General features: G+C 38.2%; 1 protein-coding gene across 1 annotated transcript; it reads right to left on the reverse strand.

Annotated features, from left to right (window-relative positions):
* Window positions 1-125: 125 nt before the first annotated feature.
* Window positions 126-22,294, reverse strand: LOC104071758 (kinesin-like protein KIF20A; the record flags this gene model as incomplete). The annotated part of the gene is made up of 17 exons (XM_009574754.1): window positions 22,220-22,294; window positions 20,940-21,014; window positions 18,039-18,158; window positions 16,982-17,120; window positions 16,699-16,883; window positions 13,101-13,197; window positions 12,423-12,620; window positions 12,227-12,338; window positions 10,488-10,559; window positions 8,296-8,442; window positions 7,504-7,669; window positions 6,043-6,210; window positions 5,242-5,381; window positions 3,840-4,005; window positions 2,066-2,183; window positions 1,919-1,983; window positions 126-245 (listed from the first exon to the last, which is right to left on the reverse strand). Coding segments are annotated over exons 1-17 (2,163 nt in total), but the record flags the coding sequence as incomplete, so codon positions are not given.
* Between the last annotated feature and the right edge of the window lie 485 nt (window positions 22,295-22,779).

Here is a 22,779-nt window from a genome sequence, read left to right on the forward strand (position 1 = left end):
TCCCTCTGGATGGCATCCCGTCCCTTCAGACTGAATGGTGTTTTTACATGTACAAAGACGCAGAAACATCCAGTACAACTATAGATACAAGCCATATTAAAGTTGCTTTTAAATTGTTGACAAACCTTGAGCATGATTGTATGCTTCAGTTGACTGTTCTCTTCTCCCATTTTTTTGTAGCCTTCATTAGCTTCTAGCAGGGTTTCATTTAATTTTTGTATTTTAAACTTCAGAGATTTTATAAGCTGAAAATAAAACCCATACAGACTGAAGTTCAAGACAGCATGTTTCATATGAATTTTGTTTATGACTAAAAGTCGTATAGACACTGTAAGAATTTCTGTTTAATATTGAACAGTGCAAACTGCAAGATCAAAGCAATGAAGATGAAGCCTGCTTCTCTCAACCTCCTATGTCCCAACCATCATTTCTGGTGATAAAATACAGCTGGAGCATTTAAGGGCTGTTCTGCTGAAGCTACTAGATTTACACACACCTGTCAATCAAAGAACAGCCGCACAGACTAAGCTACTTCTGGAACAGTCTGCTCCTTTTCAGAAAGGGTAGTTAAAAGAATGCTCTTGTGTCATTAACACTATTCATTTAATGAACTGGAGCACAGTTACAACAGAAGACCCCACCTTTCTGGTGGGAATATTGGTGATTAAGTCTTGAGACGGAAAAGAAACTCTGAACCAGCAGAATTAATGTTATATCATTAATTTACTTCTACAAGGTTAGAGAGAAAAATATCTAGATTGAAAAAAAAAAACAAAACAACCTTTGCCCGTATTTAATGGCTGAATGAGAGGGAAGTAAAAAAAGTAGTGAATTACTCATCACACATGCACAGATATGTGAGGCAAAGCAGCAGAAGGATGCAGTGATGGAACCAACTGCTTTAAACTGCCCTCACTTCAGTTATTGCCAGGCAGCAATCCCATCATTCTAACACTTTCTAGCCACACAAAACAATTAATACTGTATCCCCGTATCAAGCATAAAAGCCAAAGTTTCTTTCTAGCATCAAAATTTGAAATTGACATAGGAAATGGAAAATTATGTAGAACTCTCAAGAACAGGAGTGGAAAACAAATGCCAGGGCTGTAACAGGAGACATTAAACTTGGTAAGGAAAAAGTTATTTTTGGAGTACACTTTCTCAACAGAAAGGGATTTAAGTTCACTTTCCATTTACATGGTTTATTAGAACCAGCTGGAACTGTTTCTCCAACCCCTGCTCCTATTTGTTATTAGTGAAAGGAACAAGGCTTGTCTCTTCCCATCCTTTTTAAACATGGGAAACTAATTGTGGCCTTACAAGAAGTTCATTCAAGGTATAGACTAAAAATGCATACCTAAAAATAATTAATATTTGTTTTCCATAACACAGCCTGAAGCTCCTAATTTCCACCTCTATACGCTATTCAGAACATGAGGATCTTGTTTGAAGAACAGAGACATTACCCTTTACTTAAGTTTAAGGGATAGTGGAGTTCAGTACTTACAGAAAGAACTAGTTTAAGGCACTATTTCAGCTTTAGATCTAAACTGTTACCAGATTCTGTAACTGTTCCCCTGTGCACGATCAGGCAGCATTTCAGGAAGGAAAGCACTGAGGCCATGGCAGCAACGTTTGCAACACATTCCAATACAAGGCTATACATACTTCCCTACTTCCAACTCACACCATGTGACTTGTTACAGTAGTAGATGCCTTTACAAACTAGAGTAAAGTCAGAACACAGCCCATCTCTGGCAAAAGTCATCCACAATTGGGCAAGGGCTTTTTGTAAACCTGATGCCCATTTACAGGAAATTTTCATGCTTTTGTCTACAGTGCAGATCTTGAAGCATTGAACCATGCCAGAGTTCAGGACCATTATCCCCAGATCTGTTAAATACTAAGCAAGAGCTACCTCTTCTTTCTCTCTGCATTGTTTCTGCAATTCTTCATTGGCTCTCTTCATCTTGTTCATAAGATCTACAGGCAAAAGAAAAGTTTGCTTGTTTAAACACAATACCAAAAGTAAATTGAACTTTGAATATCCATATTAGATTCCTACCGAGTTCCATGTTATTTTCAGTAGCCAGTATATCTGAATTCAGACTTCCCAGAGCCAACAGCCTCCCTGACTGTTCATCAAGCTGCCTTTCCAACTGCAGTATTTTACTCTCTCTATCCTGAAAAAAGAAGGGCACATGGTAGAATTTGTCTAAATTTCTGCTTAACCTGATGCACTACTGCACGTCCTTCAATTACACTACACATGTATATTCAGTTTTAAAATCATTTCAGGTGGAAGTTGTGATGGTTATAGTTGAGAAATCACAGTAAGGAATAACACTCAGATCATGAGACCTTCTAGAAGGAAGTTACTTTAAACAGGAGTCAACTCTTCCAGTCTGAAGATTTCCAAACTGTATTAAAAGTAACTATATGGCAGAAAGGAAACTTTAGTGTATCTGTGTTAAACACTGTTGCCAGTTAGCTTGCTAAATAAGGAAGAACATATTTCATAGAATTAAGTTTTAATCTCAATCTTGTTTTCAGTACCTGTCAGATTGCTAGGGCGGTTTTTCAGAGTGAGAAATCAAACAAGAGTCACCATCAAGAAAAGCTATTAATTTAATTCTGGTTCTCTGAAGCTGCCTGCTCAGATTTCATGTTGTGCTTTCCTTTGTCAATCAAGAATTTTCCATCTCAGGGATTTCATCAGTTTCTTATCCGACTTGCTACCAAGACTATCTTGTTCTTTGAATCTTCCCTTATGCAGCCTTGTGGCTAGTGTAAGAGGCAGCTATAAATACAGAGAGCACTATTAAAGCTCTTTTCCTCCACCCCAACATAGTGTATAGCTAGGACTTACGCGAACATAAAAACAGAGTCTAAGTGGGGAAAAAAAGACAAGCGTGAAGGAGCTGGAAAAATAGAGGCCATTATACAATAAAGTGTTGCTTGTCAGCACCTGACTAGAGAACTGTAAAAGCAGAAATGTTTATATATCACAATCTACAACAGAAAGCCACTTCCCTCATGCCTTGAAAGGAACCTGCCTACCAGTGGAGTGAGATGTCTTACCGGTTCCTGGACAGGAGAGTGCAATGAGAAAGCACCTCTGGTGTATACCACAATTGTTCTGTTCTTCCACTACAGACCTTCCGAAAAGACTGAGACCCACAGGTCTCACCTGTTGCCTGGATGCACTTAGCTATCTATGCAGAGGCTAGAAGTAAAGACTGCTAGAGTTGCACGTGGCTAACATGGCTCAGTTGCAAAAAGAATAGCAACTTACTCATGCCAACTCTGAGCAGTTTCTAGGTATAAGTACATTCAGGATATTAAGTTGTCTCCTGCATAAAGTTTGACTTCTCATCACAGTTTCTTATCCCACAATCCTCCCTCTAGACCTTCAGAGCAGAGATCCATTATTATTAAAATAGCTACCCTGAATACTACTGAATTCCCCACCAGCCCTTTTAGACTAGCTTTTTACTCTATACGCACTACAATCCCAAGGACCTCCACAAAGCCAGACTGCTGTATACACCATCCCTCTAGGTGTTCCAATCATTCACTACAGAGATAAAGATGACTTAGACTTAATTGAACTGTGTCCTCAAAGATCAGGAAGTTTAGGTATACACTACAGGTAGTGTTAGACAGAAGACATCTCTATCCTTATGGTTAGCACTGGACACCAGAACAGCTAGGCTGAACTGCTAGTTATTTTGACCGTTCAGTGTTACATTCAGGATTCCCAAATGATTCTGTTAAGGAAAAGCAAAATTTACAGTTAAGAGGCTAGCACGCATTTTTTAGCAGCAGTCAAGTTATACCTCAACTTTCTTTTGTTCAGCTAGAAATTCTTCTATGGGAACATAATGGTCTTCAATTTGTTCCATTGCACACACATATGCATGTTTCTTGATGGCCTCTTTATACATTTCAAATTTGCTCTCCAGTTTTTCTTCATAACTGTCTTTCATATCTTCCAAGCGGTTGCTGAGGAAAAAGTGTTAGTTTTATTTAATATATTACCATTCCAGCTATTACAATTTGACTACATGTGTTCAACTGCAATATCAAAGTTACTCATCTAATCATAAATAGTGAAGTTAAGAGACCAAGAAGTACTTTTCTCCCTTTTCTCCTTTTTATTCTCAGTGATCCTACAGACGTGCACGAAGGCTTAACTTCTACTTGGCATATACCAAGAAAAGTGCTATAGAAGAACACATACTTAAGATCTGTCAAACAAAAGTTTTATAAAAAAAAAATCCACCAACATGTAGTGATAGATATGACTACACCCAATTAGACCTGATATTTGAAGCATATTTCCTGGGAGTGCCTTTCACATTGGGTGGTTGTTTCCCCCCCCCCCCCCCCCCCGCCCTTAAAGATAAATGCCAAATTCATTTTGCCTTATTATTTTATACATTACATATTACTCCTGTCACAGTTTTAAAAGAAAAAATGGCCCAGCAGTGACACAGAACATCACCTCAGCGAAAAAGTATCACTGCTGTTTCATGTGTTCGGCCAAAGGTACCCAAACAATTTTTAAGTCAGTGCAGGTGTTAAACCAAACTAAACTTGGGGTTAGTCTCTGTTAGCAATTCAAACAGCAGGAAACTGATTTCAAGAAAAGAAGAGTTAAGAGGAAGTGAATTCAGCTTGAGCAATCTGGACACACTTGAAAAAAATCCCCAAATTAGTAACATCAATGCAAGCAGCCACAGTAATTTATGAGATAGTAAGCTAACAATGGTTCATAAGTCATCGAGGAGCAAGAATCCAGGAGAGCTCAAAGAGATATAATCCAAACCACCTTAAGCACATGCATGCATATTAACATGACCAAGTGTAAGTTTTGAAACAATCACAAGCCTCAGTGAGGTATCTGTAACAGTCTTCCACATCTGCTAAACACTAATAACAAGCCAGGACAATTTCCAGTAATTACAAATTAAACAGAAAAGTTCAACAGAAAGCAGCATAACTTTTTCATTGTACATGGGAAGAGGCTGATTTGTACAAGTTTATTTTAATGTTCCTTCTTCCCTTTTCATCAGAAGCTTTGAAAATGTCCAGCCCTAACTCCTCTAAATAACATGAGTATGCATGTCTTGCACATACGTATATAAGTATATACATACATATGTGTATATATAAAAATGTATGCATTTATATCTGTGGAATCCTTTAGGTCTTGAAGAGGACTGCAGTATGACTTGCCTCCAGGCTTCCTCTGTTTCCAACAGCTGTCGGAACATTGCTTCTGCCATCTCTCTACGTATCTTCACCTCCAGAAGGAGTTTACTTTGCCTTTCTGCAACTAGCTTCTCCTTTAGGTTCTCTGTAGTTTTCAAGAGATCCTAAATTTAACATATTTCAATTCAGAAAACAAGCTAGAAACGCATTTATATGCATGTCAAACGAAATATTCATACAGACAGCCATCCACAGAGGGCATTTCTACAAGCCTATGTTTTCAAGGGGGCTGCACCAAAGGTTAAATATTTTCAAACATGAATTTCTACTGCAAAGACAACCTTTCTCCACCTTGATGGTTTCTGCTATCAAAAAGTTTACTACTGTTTTGGCATTTAAATATTAATTTGTATAACCGTTTAGCATAAAGCCTACTTGATTTTTACAGTTTATTGCTCTTAGATTGTATAGCTTTGTTTTTAAAATGCTGCATCTTAACTTGTTCCTGCTGTTCCCAAAAAAGCACAGACAACTAAATAATGTTGTTTTAAACACACATACTGCTTCCTTACTCTTCTTGTTGAGCAATCAGTTGAATTCCAAATTTAGCACTTGACCTAACTAGAAAGCCGCAGGCAGCCTTCCACAGCTACACTTGTTCCCTCAGAACTAGACCACTAAGTCTAGGTCTGCCTGACACTGAGCAGAAGCTTACAGTTCTCATTTGATACAGCTTCCAGCACTTCTCTTATGGTAAAAGATTCTAATATTAGAACTAATAGCAATGGATTTCTCGGGTACAATTTTGAGTAGATGTGTATCTACCTCATGACTCAGAATGGTGATGTCCACATCCTCTTCTACGGAGGTTTCAGTACTGTCAGGAAAGTCATCTACAGATGTGTTAGCAAAGTGTATGATAGGTTTGCCATCGCCTCCAACTAACTTGGGTGGAAAGTAACCAAAACTTTTGGGTAGGATTGTCTGGATTACCTGGAAAATCCAGAGTTGGATGCATTGATTTGTCAGTGCTGTCAATATTGCAGATATCAGAATACTAGAAAGAAGTGGCATGAATGCGTTGTTGTATTTATACTATATTTAATGATTACAAGAACATACAAGAACAAAATTTTACATGGCTTTTAACAGACAAAAACTTCTATCAATACAAATAAAAGACTTCGGTACTCTAACAAAATGAAAATGGGAAAAATTATCTACTAACAAACTTAGCATGCTTGTCTAGGTGTTGGTGTAGTTTCCTGGAAAGTTAATGAAAAAGCAGCAAATCCCTAAAACACTTGCTCCTTCCTGAAATACTGTGACAAGGATTCAGCAATTCATGCTAGTTACATAAAGATTTTAAGTATGTATGTCATAGGACAACGTATCAGTGTAGCTGATCCTCAGTGCATGCTCTTATCTTATGACGAAAGTTGCAGCTAAACAGAATTAGAAAAATTTTTCTCTCAGATCTTAATAAACATGCCATTACAGACTTGGAACATGTCAGAACTAATCCATGGTTCCACACTAGAAATGGACTTTATTTATGCCACGAAACAGTATAGCTCACCATCCCACTCCCTGCATGAAGCAGCTTCTAGGGAAGCTGAATGAATTTAAGACCAAACATCAACCCCAAGTCCTGAATTTAATGGGAGGCTGACAAGTAGAGCTAGCAGAAAAAGCATGAAAGCATGTACATTTAGCAGAGTTTTTTGCCTTCAAAGGAGGGGAGCTCGCTACCTTAAAGCATTAACTTACAAATAAGTCTTCCATTTTTGTTTGTTATTAATTACTTGCACTTGCCAAATAGGAGCAATGCAGGCACAAGAGATCTCATTCAGACTACAAAATAAGAGGCTACTACCACTACTAGCTGTCCAAGAAGTTTTGAACAATTGTCATCTTGTGCAACAGATGCTTAACTGCACACAGGTTAAACAATTCATCAAAAGCTTGAATCAGTATCTTGCATTTGCTCAGATATATGGTATAACCAGTCATATCTGAAAGTGCTCTGACTACTTTTTACACAGAATGTCTGTGGTGTAGAACTGAACAAGCCACAGACAGCTGCAGCTATCTTAACTTCTCACCACTAGTAGGTTTGAGAATGGGCAAGACTACTAGAAGCCTTTTAGAGGGAAGCCATATGCAGAAGAATTAATATGATGCGTCAAAAGTCCTAATCACACTCAAGTCCATAAAACCGGATCATTTCACAAACCAATTGTAACAAAGAATGCAGAATAGCAGAGAAAGTAGATGCACTCTTACCTGTTTGGCAATAGCTGAAAATTTCATTACATGTAGTGTTTCATCATATGTGGAAGCATGCTGATTAATGTTTACAATCATACAAGCTTTGCCTTTTCCACAAAAGAATGGCTGAAACAGACGAGTCAATTTGCTCTCTCTGAACGGAATATAGCTCGGCTTCAACCTCATGGAAAAAAGAATAATAAAATTGTGGAACAAAAAATTGTAAAAGGCCCGTGCAATACTGTAACTTAGGTTAATTCTGTTTCTCTTTCAGGAAACAGATCCAGTAGGATGCTCATATTTAAGCCTAAGCTGTTTCACATCAAAGAGCAAGGTCTTTCCTGGATCTCATAAGCTTACAAAAAATGACACTATTTAAAAGTAAAAAAAGCAAAAAGTGTCTGCATCACAGCTCCCTAGTGTTGCAAAACAGATCCTGGAACAAGCCAAAGGCTAAGTACAGGATTATCTGTCAACTGTCAAATGAGTCCACCTGTGTAATTTGGAGGTGGAAGGGAAGAGGACAAAACAGGAGATCTGTACACAGAGCACATTGCTCATATGCACACACTGAAAAAAAGCTTGGTAGTTTGCTGCTAATTGCCTTTTTTTGTTCTCCACAAAAAAACAGTTTTAGAGAAAGAATGTTCATTTCAGGCTTTCCAGTGACATCTGGAAAAAAGGCAGCTTACAAGATTTTGTAGATGTGTATTTTTCTCTGACCATGTGAATCCCTTGCAGGAACATAAACGGATGCTTAGGGTTTCAACCGAAAACTCAGCATGTTGTTTACAACTTATCACTTACTTCGGATTTTGATTTTGCTTCAGTGCTGCAATGCATTTTCCAAGGATATGAAGAGAATTATTAATATTTCCTGCTTCTTTTAGTCTGTCTCCAAAGGCTTGTGTTTTATTACACCTCTCTGATCCAGCCAAGTCACAGAAAGACAACCTGCATGAAAGAATTATCCAGGACACACATACAAACTTATTTCTAAACAGTATGAAAATAGAACTGCATGTCTTCTTATTTCTTTATATGTCTAAAGTGTAAATGAGTGACTCAGCCTACCTAGATCACAGAGTAAGTTGTACTTTAATGTTGACATTTTGTCTGGAACACACTACACAAGGTTTTTAAGATAACAGCACTAACCTATCTTCCCACTGCATATAAAGATACTTGAACAAGATTGCTGCTCCTAAGACAGTTTATTCAGCACATTCAAAGAAGTCTGCTTGTAGGCTTCATTTAAAACTTTGTAAGCATTCAGTTTAGGAACCCAAATTTTGTTGCAATCCTAAAATGCATGCTTCCAGACAAGACAAGACAAGACATGCATGCTTCCACACAAGAGGAATTTCTGAAATAGTTTCGCATAGTGGGGCTATACTACAGAAGCACTTTGACTTTCACCAGTTCCAGCACTGGCAAGATAGTAGTCAGCTTCAATACACTGCAGTCTGCCTCTTTTGGATGCAGAACAATTTGTTTCCTATTGCAAGTTAAGAGGCCAGAAGTCCTTCCAAGATCACCTTAGAGCTCTTTGGCTACAGCAATTAAGTGCTACTAAGCTCAGGCCACTGAGTTGTCCCTCATGGTACAATAGATTACAATCAGAGAATTATCCCGGATAAAGAAGGAATTTCATCACTTTTACTTAATATAAAGAAATCCCTTGAAATACAAGAATCTCTGGAAGTTAGATAATTTATGTAACCTAACTATTACTCACTTATACATACATAAAGTATACATAAAGTATTTATTTACATATTTACATAAAGTAACACCTTTGTAAGATCATAGCCCTTCACACAGTTGAAATAAGTACATGTTAATACTACACATGTTAATAAGGCACATATTTCAACTGTGTGAAAGGCTACGATCTTATGATCTTTATCCTTTTCAGTACAAGATGAAGAGCTTTTTTTCTTCCTTAAGCAACGTACAAACTCTGTCTTCATCTAACAGCTGCTGCAAGCTTTGCCAGGGGAATACATCAAGACACATTACAGCATGGAATACAGACACAGTCATTTCCTCAAGTTATCTTTTCTTAGAGTATTTATCACCATAACATCTGACATTAAAAGGTGTTATCTCACAGTGAGGTATATTTATTACCAAATCTGCTCAGCAGAGACAAGAGAGAAATCAGTAGGAGCTATGACTGAACTAAAACACTCTGTTCAAGGACTGTCCTCATTTTTCCGTATCAAGTTAAATGGACAATTAATCAGGGAAAAGAGAAACGAAAAAGCTATCTAAATGGCTTCAAACAGCTCCAAACCACTTCCTCTAAATCACAAAAGAACAGAGAGGTGTAAGGACTTAGCACTGCTCTCACACGATGCACCTACATTAGCATTTTAGATCAGGAGAACAGTTTTTACACTAAGAGGTGATTTGTTTAGATTGTACCATGGAGCAGTCCCAGAGCACATCACCTGCATTCTTTTTGGATGACAGACTTGAATTTGCATTCCAGGAGCACATCAAATGTGCTGCCACAAACATTCAATCCATAAACTCTAGTCTGGTCCCAAAGTAGAAAGACCCAAGGTGCAAGCTATGCCAGTGTTCTTCAGCACTTGCTGCTGCGCTTAGACCTTAGAGATTGGCATATATCAGCCCGCCATTTGAATTCTGATTACCAGAATATATAGTGTGGTATTACATAGTTCTACTCTGTCCCCATCTCCCCATTATGTAAGACGATATACATATATTTCCCTCAATTTATACATTATCGACGGAGTTTTAACACATTCCTTCAGCCAAACCTTAACAGAATAAAAGAGACAGGGAAACACTTCTACACCTGTCCCTATCAGGTTTCCAGTCAGTTTTATGCAACCAGTGGAGTTCTGATTTCCTTCTCAGCTCTCACAGGATTTATTAAAAGAAAGTTCACCAGTTTAGCATGCTTACACCTTATCAACTTTTCTAAAATATTTACATTCTGGTAATCAGCTGAAGCATTTACTTACTCTGAAACTCCAAGAACACGTGGCTGATGCTCATCAGTTAGCTTTAGTAGCCTGATTGAAAATATACTGTGACTGGAATGGAAAGAAGTCCTTTTTAATAACCACAATTATGAAAATTAAGCAGTCACTGAAGCAAAGTAAAATTTGTACACTACAGAAAGTTTCACTGAAGAAAGAACAAGAATTAATTCACTAATTTACATTAGTTACTTCGCAATACATTCATTTAGCAGCAAAAAGCAGCAATAAAAGTTGTATTTTGTGACTTTCCGTTTCTTTCAGTACAGGAAAGGGAAAAATATCACACGAAGCCTACAAGCTGTCTTGGAGAAAGAACAAGCCGGTTCACTTAAGCCTACTGATCAGAAGATCAGTAGTATCAGGTAGCCACCTCATGTACAAACTTTAGACAGTATCTGAACTCAGTAAACCTGAAGAATTAACTTCTTCAGAATAAAAATAAATAGATGGGGGTGAAGGGAACAAGTTAAGGTTCAACAGTCCTGTAATTTTGCCTACTTCAACATACACAGTTATTTGTTCAGTTTTAAAATTATTCTGTTTTCTAGAAAGGTTGAATTTGTAACACCTGAAAATCCAGTTATTCTGTTTTAGATATCAAGCTACAAAGGCAGTGGACATACTGTCTGAAACCAAAGCAAGTCCCAGAACCAGAAATGCCCTGTCCCCAGTGTATCCAGTAAATCAGGAAGCACAAAAAGACAAACTTCTCTAGTATATATTTAAAGCAGTGCTTTACTCCTCAGCACCAACCCACAATTTAAGAATGAAGTTTCTAAAAAAACCAAAACCAAACAAAAACACAATTTAGAAACTAGCTAAGTGGAAGTCAGCATATTCTCTGGAGCAAAAGGAGGACATGCTAGGCACAAAACTCTGCCAGAAAAACACAGTTCTTTTCTGCACTACTTTAGGCCTGAGAGAAATTCAGGTGGAATCATAGCATGAAAGTTAATGGCAGCTGTCTTTAGCTAATACAGAACAGCATAACTCTTGCTTTTTAGAGAAAAAGCAGGCTTAGTATCACTATGATTATATTAGCTAAATATACAACATGGCCCTTCCACACTTAAAGGACAAATTAATAAGAGGGCATTAAAATCAAGTAAGAAGGCATTTTCAACAGAAAGTATACCACCTTCTCCATTTATTTCCTCCCACTCCATCAAACCAGATTCTCCCCAACCCATCTTCCAGAGCTGGGTAAGAGCTAGGGGCTTAATTCTTAAGATACCAAGTAAGCTCAGCTAGAACACAGCAATTTAAAAGCATCTAGATAATCTAGCAGCACTGAAAGGTACTGCATGACTCGCTCCTTCCTACATCCCCTACTGACAGTCTTCAGGTTTCCAAGAATTATACTGTCAGTGACGAAGAATTATTCAGCTTTTCCTTCAACATCCTCACAAAGCCATTCCCACTCAGCACCATTAGCATTTGCCAAGATGTATAGCCCTGTTGGCACTCAAAAATGAATGTGATTTGATCTTTCTGGTTGTCCAAAGCCATGAATAGCAACCCAAGTCCAGCTACTATTAAAGTCATAGGGCCTCTCCTATCTTTCCTCCAGAAAGAATTTCATAAAACCAGAATAATCAAGGAAAGTCTTAAGCTATTATTGAAGAGTGGCTCATTTCAAACATATTCTAAAGTCTTCTCCTCCCTCCCCTTCCTCGCTCCCCTTAAAAGAGACAGAGTATGCTTATAGAGGAACAAACCTCCTACTTGACTGCTCATTCATTCTAGTACAAGCAAAGCTTCGGTTCTTGTTTCCTATTTTTAGTATTTTGCAGGCTTCTTCAGTGCTCTGAATGTTAATCCACTTTAAGTCTGTGAAAAGAGACCTTTTATATACACTTCCGATCATCAAAGAAATTCTGTGAAACTGCTGAGGTCATAAAACAATATTATTACCTTTAATATAAGAATTTCCTCCTTGATCCTCGCAAATTCTTAAGACTCTACGCTTTTGAGTTTTTGATGTAGATAATATATTTAATAGGTCATACACATATTCATTATAAATTTCACAAAAGGAAATCCACACAGATGCTTGTGTTCTTTGGTGTATATTCGTCCTATATACGTCAAGTGGAACAAAGTTGTTCTCTGCTAACCCAAAACAGAGAAAGAGTTCAATGATCAAACAACTCATTGGTAAATGTTAATTGCAGTATATAGAACCTTCTAAAAGGAGGCGGCTTGTATATATCTATGTTGTACAATGAGATACACAATACTGCATAACTTTGAGTTTACCCAAGAACATTCAAACATTCTCAGCAGTCACCTGTAACCAGAACATGCCCAAGTTCTAAGCTATTGCCCCCGTCTACCACAAGCTTCCAGCAGCTTATACATTAGCTTTGCAGAAATAATCCTCCCTCTTCCCCCAAAAGGAGCAAAGCTATCAAAATATTTTTACATTGTTACTCTTTCTCCTGAGTTGAGGCATTAAAATTTGGTTAAAAAACTGTATCTATTTACTTTGTAATATAGTATAGAGATTTTTTAATCCACTAAGTTACCCACTTATATTCCTAAATTTCTATTCTTTTTTTTTCCCCACAAAATTTTTCCACTTTATTTTACCTAGTGATTCAGAAGGAAGACTTTTTGAAGTACAGTTGGAAGAAGCCGACTCCACATCACACATATTTGTAATAGTATTTGAGATGCTTTCTGTCTCCTTGAGAAAATAAGAGACCATTACATCCACATGAACAGACTATGAGAATAGCCGAAGTAAAAAATGACAGTAATTCCAGTATTTAAGATTTAAATATTGAAGTAGTATTAAGTGTTAAGCCACCCTTACTCTGGCTGCAAATGAAATGTTTTTAACAATACCAAACTAAAAATCAGTAAATGCTCTTTCCTTTACAAGAATTATTTCTCTCTGCTACTCCCAGCAACCTGTTTGGAGACCAATTGCTGCTAACATAGGAGACTTACTTTACAGTTCTGGGAGAACCAAGATCCTCTGTCAGACTGCGACAGCCCAGAATGCCTTTATGAACTACTGGACAAATCTGAACAGTATTTCAGTCAACAAAAAGAACTGGAAAAGTAAGTTTCTTTCAGGGGCAGGGTGGTGGGCAAAAGACAGACTAAAGGAGCAGAGATTCCTAATTCGCTTGCTTGTTGCCAATCACTTTTGCAAATCACAGGCTTGTGTTACATCTGTGAGAGTTTGAGTCAAACTTACTTTAAGACCTCAGAGTGAAATGATAGCTTCATAAAGGACTTAAAGATCTGATAAACCAACAGTCTATGTTGGTTTAATTCAGACTGAATTAAAAGGCCATTAAAAATCCTGGACAGATAACAGCACAGTTTCTTTAAGTACACATATTTGCTGAATTTCTTTACATCAACAAAATTATTTAAAAACCTGCCAAGACTTGTCAAAGCATAGGCTTCAAATTACCCCTAGGAAAACTGGTGTAACAAAGTAGCAACTCCCACTATTTAGAGATTCCAACATCTCCACGTACTACCTCCCTCCCCGTATTTTATACACTGATATAAATTTTCATTAGGACATTCACCCTGATTTCCCAAAACCCAATCCTGATAGAGGGTCATCCTACAGCAGAAGAGGGGAACAGATTCAAAGAAGTAAACCTTAATGTTCTAGGTATTAGAATGCAGTGCTAAGTTCATTACGGATTGTCTACTGATCCCTGTATTACTCACTTGGTATATTCAAAATGGAATTTTTACAAACAGAAAAGTATGAAGCCATACTTTCAGGTCTTCTGTTTTCAAGATAAATAGCATATGATTTCATTGTCATTTATTTTATAAATGACCATTTTGCAAAGACTGCACTGTCTATACATTTATGTTGCTTGAGTAGTTACAAGTATAACCACAAGCATGGATTCTATTCATTCTGTTTGTAAAGTACAAAGCAGGATTCTCTTCATTCTGTTTGTAAAGTACAAAGCAGGATTCTAAAGCAGGGTAAGGGACTGACACGCACGACACATCTATGCATGTCAAAAATGTAATGGAAAGTAAAAAACCCAGTACCACAGTACTTGTGCACATGATAAGTTTTTGTAAAGGTATTTCAACAAAACTGAGCGAATTAGCTATGTTGTTATACTGTTCTTCAAATCACAAGACCAAATACAGAAAAGAACATGAAGATGACTGCCTGAAAACAAGTGGGAACAGGAACTGACATTGTTTGCCAGTGACAGAAGCTGACATTTAATAGCAAATACGAGGACAGGTGGGAATAGGAATGCAAGTAAAGCAGCTTTCAATCCAGTAAAAACCAGTATTTAATCCAGTGAATAGAACAAGTAAAAGGAAGGAAAGAGAGGGCGTGAACCATGCCAAGCAAGAGTTTTTGCAGCAATACTGTATAAAGAACATAAACAGTAGAACATTAAATACAAGGGTATTGCAGTAACTCAGAGCAGTTTAAACTGAGAGAATGAAAGGAACAGCTCTTTCTGCATGACATGTAAACTGAGCCTGGGAAAAGGGCCTACAGAAATCCACGTAAACCAAAACCAAGCCCACCAAACCGTATCTGCTCTCAGATTACAAGCTTGAGTGAACATCCGAACACTGATGCTATTCACAAGCTAGCAAGAAGCACAGCTTCAGTACTGGGGATAGCTTAGCTATCACTATGGACGCATTGTAACACATAAGCAAGGTCTTGTCATGTATTATTTTCTAGATGCATTTTTACCTTTCCTTCTTGATGGTGGAGTCTTGCTTGCTTTTCACTGTAGTGCATCAGCATCTAGATCACCTACTGCAACATTCAGTAACTAAACTATTAATAAAGTCAGATGGTGATTTAACAGAAAGGAATATTTGTATAGAGTTATCTTCAAAATAAGATATTTGACTTCCTGTTCTAGACCTTGAGCTCCTGCTTGTTTCTTCTTGCAAGCTTGTAAGTTCCATAAAGTTTTTTAAAACGTTTACCTACTATCCTCCTGACCATCTCAATTTTTCTTCAAGACCCTCACCCCTGTGCATACACACACACAGTGTGAGTAAGCTTTTAAGACACTCTCAAAATAAATACGTGATCTTTAGCATCTTTTAGATTTTTCAGCTGAGGTCCTTCCTCAAAAGTTAACCAGACTCAGCTAAACAAAATTCTGTTTGCAGAGTTTAAATTAAGCAATAGAATTTAGAGTGGAACTTTACATATGAATTTGATTCATAGAAGGATATTCTTTCAGAGCTAACTGGAGTACTTTAACAACTAAAGACCACAGAAAAAAGAAAACCCAGTCAATCATTATGTCTATACTTCCCAGAATTCATTCAGAGTTGCTTTGAGTCATAACCCCAAAACGCAGTAGGCTCACAGTTCAGGTTAAAAATGTTCTGAACATAAGGAAAAAAAGCCAGACATTTTGTGACAATTTGCAGCTGGGCTTAGAAGTATAGAACAGTCACACACGCAAGGGTGCCCATTTTCTGGTGAGACCCATTTACACTGGAAACAGAAATGACTAGATAATGAGAACAGGAGGCTGCCACGGTAAAGACTCCTCTATTGTACCTTCAGAAACCAGAGTTAAAGATACATACAATCTTCTAAAGCAGGCTGTAATCCTTTTAGGAAATTAATTTTGTGGCATCTCACTTCAACTTGCTGTATCAGAAAAGTTTCTTTATGAACTTACATAAATCACAGGTTTACCAACTCTTTAATCTGCCTTAAGACAGTCTTCCACAAAAAAGGACTCTTCTGCCTTCTTCGCTGCCCCTGCTAAGACACTGCCATCAACTCTCCTGAGCTAGTACTGGAATTTGAGCAATTGCCCAGAGATCCAGCCTGGGAACCTGACCCAAAAGACGTTTCACTTAACAAGAAGCAGGTTTTAGATAGGTCAGCTCTCAGAGACTTTTCAAGGGCTAGTGTGACCACAGTGTCATAACTGCTCCTCTATGGCAATCCTGGCTTTGCAATGGTTTTTGGTTTGAACTGTGTGCTGCCTGCTGGAGAAAGTTCTTCCAGTTTACCCTGAGCTCCAAAAAAAAGCCAGTTGCCTTATTATTCCAAGGTTCACCAACTATCCATACTGTAGGTTTATCTAAATCTAAAGAATCAATAGTGAAACAGAGCTTTTATTAAAGATAGTCTGTTAGACAAGAAGTTTTTAAGAAGCTTCATTCAGTAACAAGGAAGTATTTGGTCACTGACCTCTTTCAGTGATGCAAGAATAGCAGTTTTTATGGCTTCTTCTTGCTTAACTTGTGCATCTTCTAGTTTCTTAACATCGTTGCTCAAATATGGTTTGAAGTTCATCTTCAGGTAATGTCTTCCCCTTATGTGGTTAAAAATCACATCAAGTGAGCGAGGTAAAATACCAAAATCTTTTGAAGTCCCTTAAAAGTAACAAAAGATAAAATGTAGACATTCATACAAACTTCTCATTGGATCTTGACTCGGTTGTTATATATGCTTTTTGGCAAACATTTTATACCTTGGATAGTGAATGTCTTGCCTGCATTTGTAACCCCATAAGTAAACACCAGTCCATTCACTCCATTAACATACGCTCTTACTATCTCTTTCATTGAGCCTTCAAAAAATTCGCTCTGAGTAGTTTCTGGTCCAAAGACCTTGAAGAAGGAAAAAAAAAGAACAGAAGAGAAAGAACAAAAGGAGTGATAAATGGCACCAAGAAGCTTAATATGTCAAAATATTACGCACTGATTAATAGTGACTAGTTTTTCAGAGCAAGCTGAGTAGGATATACCAGCTTTGTTTTCTGTCTTGCCTGAACCCCTTCTGATTCAATGTTTTCTGTTGGGTTCTCATAGGATACCTGCTTAATTCTGAAAGGCACTCAGGTTTCCACTTATTTTTGAATATTGTCCTACTCCTAAAATAAACTACTCGGAATGCTACTGAGCACGTCCTGTTTAGTGGATACTTTCAAGAGCTCTGCTAGCGATGCACAACTCCCTCCTCACTCCATACCAGTCACCTACAATTGATGAGAAGATCAGCATTACAATAGTCTAAATGACTCAACGCCTGGAGCTGTTTATGTTTTGATGCTGTAAGAACAGAAGTTCTTGCAGTAGGTAACAGAGTTAAGAAACTTACTTCCAGTATGGAAGGTTTAAGCAGTTAGGCTGCTATTCTTTCAAAACTAAGTCCCTAAACACAGGCTTACATAAGTCCCTTTAAACAGGTGATTTCCTGTAACACTTCCCAGACAAGGGCATCTGCAGGAACAGCAGAACCACTGTAAGTTTGTGCCTACAAGAAGCTTCTGTGGCATCTAATCAAAGAAAACAACAGAGCTACCAAAGAAGCTTCTTTGTCTCATCTAATAGGCACCTCCATTGTAATACAGCTTTCCTGACAGGCTAACAGTGAATAATAAGCAGTCTGGATTTTTAAGGCAAGTACCACCACATGTAGTTTAAAGAAGAAAAATAACAATGCAAGATACAGTAGAAAATTCAATTTTTATCATTACAGCGGGGAAAAAAAACATATAACTAAAAATTAGAAAAAAGTTTGCCTACCTGAGAAAAGGTGAACCTGTGCACAGAATGACCAATCCCTCTTTCACTGTTTTTCATTGCAGAAGACTCTTTGGGTGCATTAAGAATCACTGTCTGAGGATTTTCAATAGTTACACAACCCTTAAAAAACAAGACAAGGTAAACCAAAACACCACACAAAATTATTTAGGAAGAAAGCTATCTGGAGGAGAAAAAAAAAACCCCACCAACAAACCAAAACCAAAAAACAACAAAACCCCAAGTGTTTTCACCTATTTATCAGAGCTACAAAGAGTTGCAAAATTTACACATAATCTCTCTTGAGGCATGTAACAACTACAGATACATCCACTTCACATGAAAGCCAGAAAGACAAAGTTAAGGCAATCGTCTAGATTTTTCTAAGAGAGAGAAAATTTTTCTAGGATTCCTTCCAGCAACTTTTTTTTTTGAAACATTTTCTAAACCCTAGTATTTTGTGATTGTGGCTTGCACGATCCTAGCTATGAAAACAAAGCTATATAGAAATCTACTGGTTTTCCACTTCAATCACTTCAAGTGTGAAACAAGCTATGACCAGCATAAATAAAGTAAAATAGTTTGAAGCATTATCCTTTGACTGATAGATGGTGTTATCAGTAATGAAGAAAACTAAGTTAGTTTCAAGTAATTTGATTGCTCAGTTACTGATATTTCTCAATTAAGTAAAGGGGAGATGCAATTACCTAGCACTCACTAACTAGATGAATGTAGAATGCAGTATCCCAGGAAAATTTATTTTACATCAGACAGGCTACCAAAAATACAAACTGAACTACCAGTATAGCTTAACAGTGTCTTGAACCATCAGCCGCAAGGATTGATTATAACTAAATCTGACATTTATGTTCAGAGGCTAGCCAGAGCTGGTAAGGCTAATAATCCATGTGTAGCATGTACATAGGAAGTACTGCTCTTCCTAGGAGTCTCAATTAATAAGTCTGTTTATCAACTGGTATAGAAGCTCTAAGAAGCTGGGTACTGAATTTAGACCAATCACTTGCTCACTGTCCTAGGCTCTAAATCCATATACTCTTTTAACATTCCTCCCACATTGCCAGGAACAAGAACGCAGGTCAGATGTGCTGAATCCTAGAGAGCTACAGAAGAATCCAACATCAGCAGCATGTGCCATCAGCTGCCACTGGCCTCATAGATCCTCGTGAGTAGAGGCGTTGAAATAGTCAGATCTGCAGAGCTGGAATCCAGCTGGTAACACGTCACTCTCGTTGTCTCCCCCAGCTAACCCCGCAGGTAAGTTGTCAGCAGTTGGACCACTTCTGGCACTGTACACATCATTCATATCCAAAGAGCAGAACTTCCTGCTCTCCCATGGGTGACTCCAGAGAATGACTGGCAGTTGTATTAAGAGTACAGAATTTCATCTAGAGCTCTTAAGTTTTACTTGCATAAATCATTATCTCTATGAGCAACAACAGATCAGTTAACCTGTTGCCCATCTCTATTTAAAGCATCAGTCTACAGCTATAAGAAACAGGGCTTGGGTTCTACTGTTTTCTTTTCTCGTTGCATATTTGGAACAAAGATGCTTTCCTGAAAATTATGCATGGCAGGGAAGAAAAAAGAACATAAAATTAAGTTGATCTCCCATTGATTATAGAGATGGGAAAGGGTTTTTGTTTGGTTGGCTTTTTTTTTTTTCATTTGTTACCAAGCGTCTTCCTCACAGGTTCAGGTGATAGTTAAAAGAGTAGAAAACATTGAAGATGTTGAAGATCTTTCAAGCATTCATAGTTTTTGGAGGCTGAGGAAAAAGCCTTCATACCATGCAAAACAGGTTATACAGCTAGTATGTTGGAAGATCAACTATTTCACCATGAACTACATGAAGACAAGAGCTTTAAAAAAATCTAGTCCAAACTTCAACACTTACTTTTTTCCTCCCTCCCTGCTTTTAAGAAAAGTAGTTTCACTAACGGTCAGGTAGTCAAAAATTTCCCATTGCAAAGAGGAACGGAGATAAACAACTTGTAAAACAATTTGATTTTGTAAATCAATTTATCCTTACAGCCAGCTCAGATTGCTGAATAATAGCAAACTGGAAGCACTGTAGCAGTGCATACTACTCAACAAGAACTGCCTAAGGAAAGGTGAATGGAAGTTGAAGGGGGGGAAAAAAAATCTAAGTGAAAAAAATACAGAAGTTCCAACTCTGGCAGATCAAATGCAAGAACACATTTTTAAAAAGCAAATTGTAAGAAGCAAATCAGAACTAACATTAAATCCTCCTCCAAACAGGTCAGGAACAAGAGGTCTAACAGAGAGCCTGTGAGATCCTGCGAACAGGAGGGCTGAGAGATACGCTGTAGACACCTTGTCCTCCAAGGACAGCTAAATGAATTCTTTGCATCAGTATTCACAATGAATGGGGGGAGCCAGGGGAGGAGGAGTATTTCTGTGTGTTTGCATGTGCACATGTATGTCTGTGTAAAACGCTGAAGCATCTGAATCTGACAGTATAAACCCTAGAGGTTACAGAAAAATTTGACAGTATGAGCAGCAAGTCACCATGACGAGATAGCAGACTATTCAGGCATTCGAAAGAAACTCAAGGGTCAGATACCTGAATTAACACTAGAATTGCATAATCTCTTCCATGAAACTCCTTTGTTTCTTGAGTCAAGAGTGACACCAACTTTTAAATAACATACCCAGTGGAACTTTGCAGAGCTACAGGTGTGCATGTCTGTACCATGCAAATTAGTAAAAATTGTGATTAAAATAAAAAAGTCACGTTTATGCAGGTGTCCACTAATTCTATTTGGAAGCAGTACATGGCTTTTATAAAAGAAAGTCCCAGTTTACAATACTAGGTGTTCTTTGGTGGAGAAGAAAAACTTACTTCTTAATTCTCCAACTAACCTGAGATTCATGGTTTTCAAGCTCTGCTATAGAAAAGGGCCTCACTCTCAAGAAGACTTTCAAAGGTTGATATGCCTGTTCATTAAAAAACAAAAATACACAGTTATAACGGCCACTTTTTAAGCAGAACACCCCCAAATCATATTAGCATACATCTCTGATGCAGTATTTCCTATTTTATCTTACTGCCCCACTTTCTCCTTCCTTGTGAAGTTCAGACCCTAAGCTTTCATTTGCTTCTTTACCTCCTAATGTCCTTAAGTAACCCTTTTTTTGGTCCCCATCCCCCCTTAGTATTCTTTTATAACAAAGCCAAGATTTTGATTTAAAAAAAGCACACTATTGGAAGTATAAACTGCACTGCTTCCACCTTCTGGTCTCCCTCTATATTGAATTCGAGCTGTATTTTCTAACAGCTGCTCTGCAGAACTGCACTTCCATTTTGTATGGAGCATGTTCAGTTGATAGATTGACACATTCTTAGCCTCAAGAGGCCGCTTCATTACCACCATCCAGGCACTAGCCCCTCATCTTCCTCACAGCAACAACTATGAAATAGTTCTCAGTTGCTAAGGTGGGCTTTTCCATTCCGTACCATTATACAAAGGTCTCCCCATCCACGTAAAGGGATAATAGCAGGGAGATTTCTAGAGGGATCCCAGCATTCTTTCCTCACGGAGCTTCAAAGTCCCTACTTTGGCAACTTGTTCATTCAGCAGATGGATTTACCAGAGGTCTCCACAGCCCTCCCATGACCAGCACTCCACTAATCATACACAACTAAGTCACCTGAGGGAACTCAATCAGGAAACCTACCATTCTGAAAAAGCAGAGATGGCTATGCTATCTTCAAAAGTGTACTGCAGCACAGCATTATAGATTTTTATTTCCAAGCACCTAACAAGCTTTCAACAAGGATCTATATCCTTCTTTAGCTTAGTAAAAAAAAACCCAGTACAGTCGCATTACATTCAAAGTGCAATTACTGAAGTCCTTTACTTCCTTCTCAAAAGCTTAGCACAACACATCATGAGCATTGACCATCTGCATTTGCTACTAGCTATGATCTATTTGTAAGTAATGAGAAGTAAACAGAAGCATCAAACACATCTTGGGAGCAGAGAAATACAGCAGTTCTTACCAAAGAAATACTTGCCAGAATTAAAGCTTTAAAAAAAAAAAAAAAGCATAATCAGAAGACACATTACAAAACCAATCCACACCTCCTGTTCCTCTGTATTAGGCAATACTGTTGACTCCATAGGTGAGGGTTTACCCACTACCTTCAGAAAAGAAACTGATTCCAACGCATCGGACACTTCTGCAGAAACATAGTTTTTCCCCTCATCATCCATTGTTCTGTGCAAAGCAACTTGTAAGGGAGAAAAAAAAAAAAAAGCCCATCATTTTCTCTCAGAACATGCAAAAATACACGGAGAGCAAAATAAGCAAGGGTAGCTTGTATATAAACAAGCACTTCTGAAGAAAATAAGGTCCTCTAGAGAAGTGTGGGAGTATGAAGGAACTTTAAAAACACTACTGACAGTTGGGTTATACTAAGAAACATGCAAGTGAAAGCATACTGCCAAACTACTGTTGGGCATCGTTCTCATCCACCTGCAAGCGCTGGCCGCTGCCTGTGACCCCCCACCCCTGAAAGTCCCTAGGCGTCAGGGACTCGGCCACCAGGCCCAGGCCCGCACTCCGCCCCAAGGCCACCGTGCCCTGCCTCAATGAACCGACGAACCGTCGGCTCGGACAAGGCCCCGTTCGCACGCAGGAAAGGGACGGCCTCGGGGGACCGGGCAGGCACCGCCAGGCGGGCGCACCCTCCTCAGCC

The sequence above is a fragment of the Fulmarus glacialis genome, unplaced genomic scaffold, assembly GCF_000690835.1.
Source record: "Fulmarus glacialis isolate BGI_N327 unplaced genomic scaffold, ASM69083v1 scaffold17293, whole genome shotgun sequence".
Lineage (NCBI taxonomy): Eukaryota > Metazoa > Chordata > Aves > Procellariiformes > Procellariidae > Fulmarus > Fulmarus glacialis.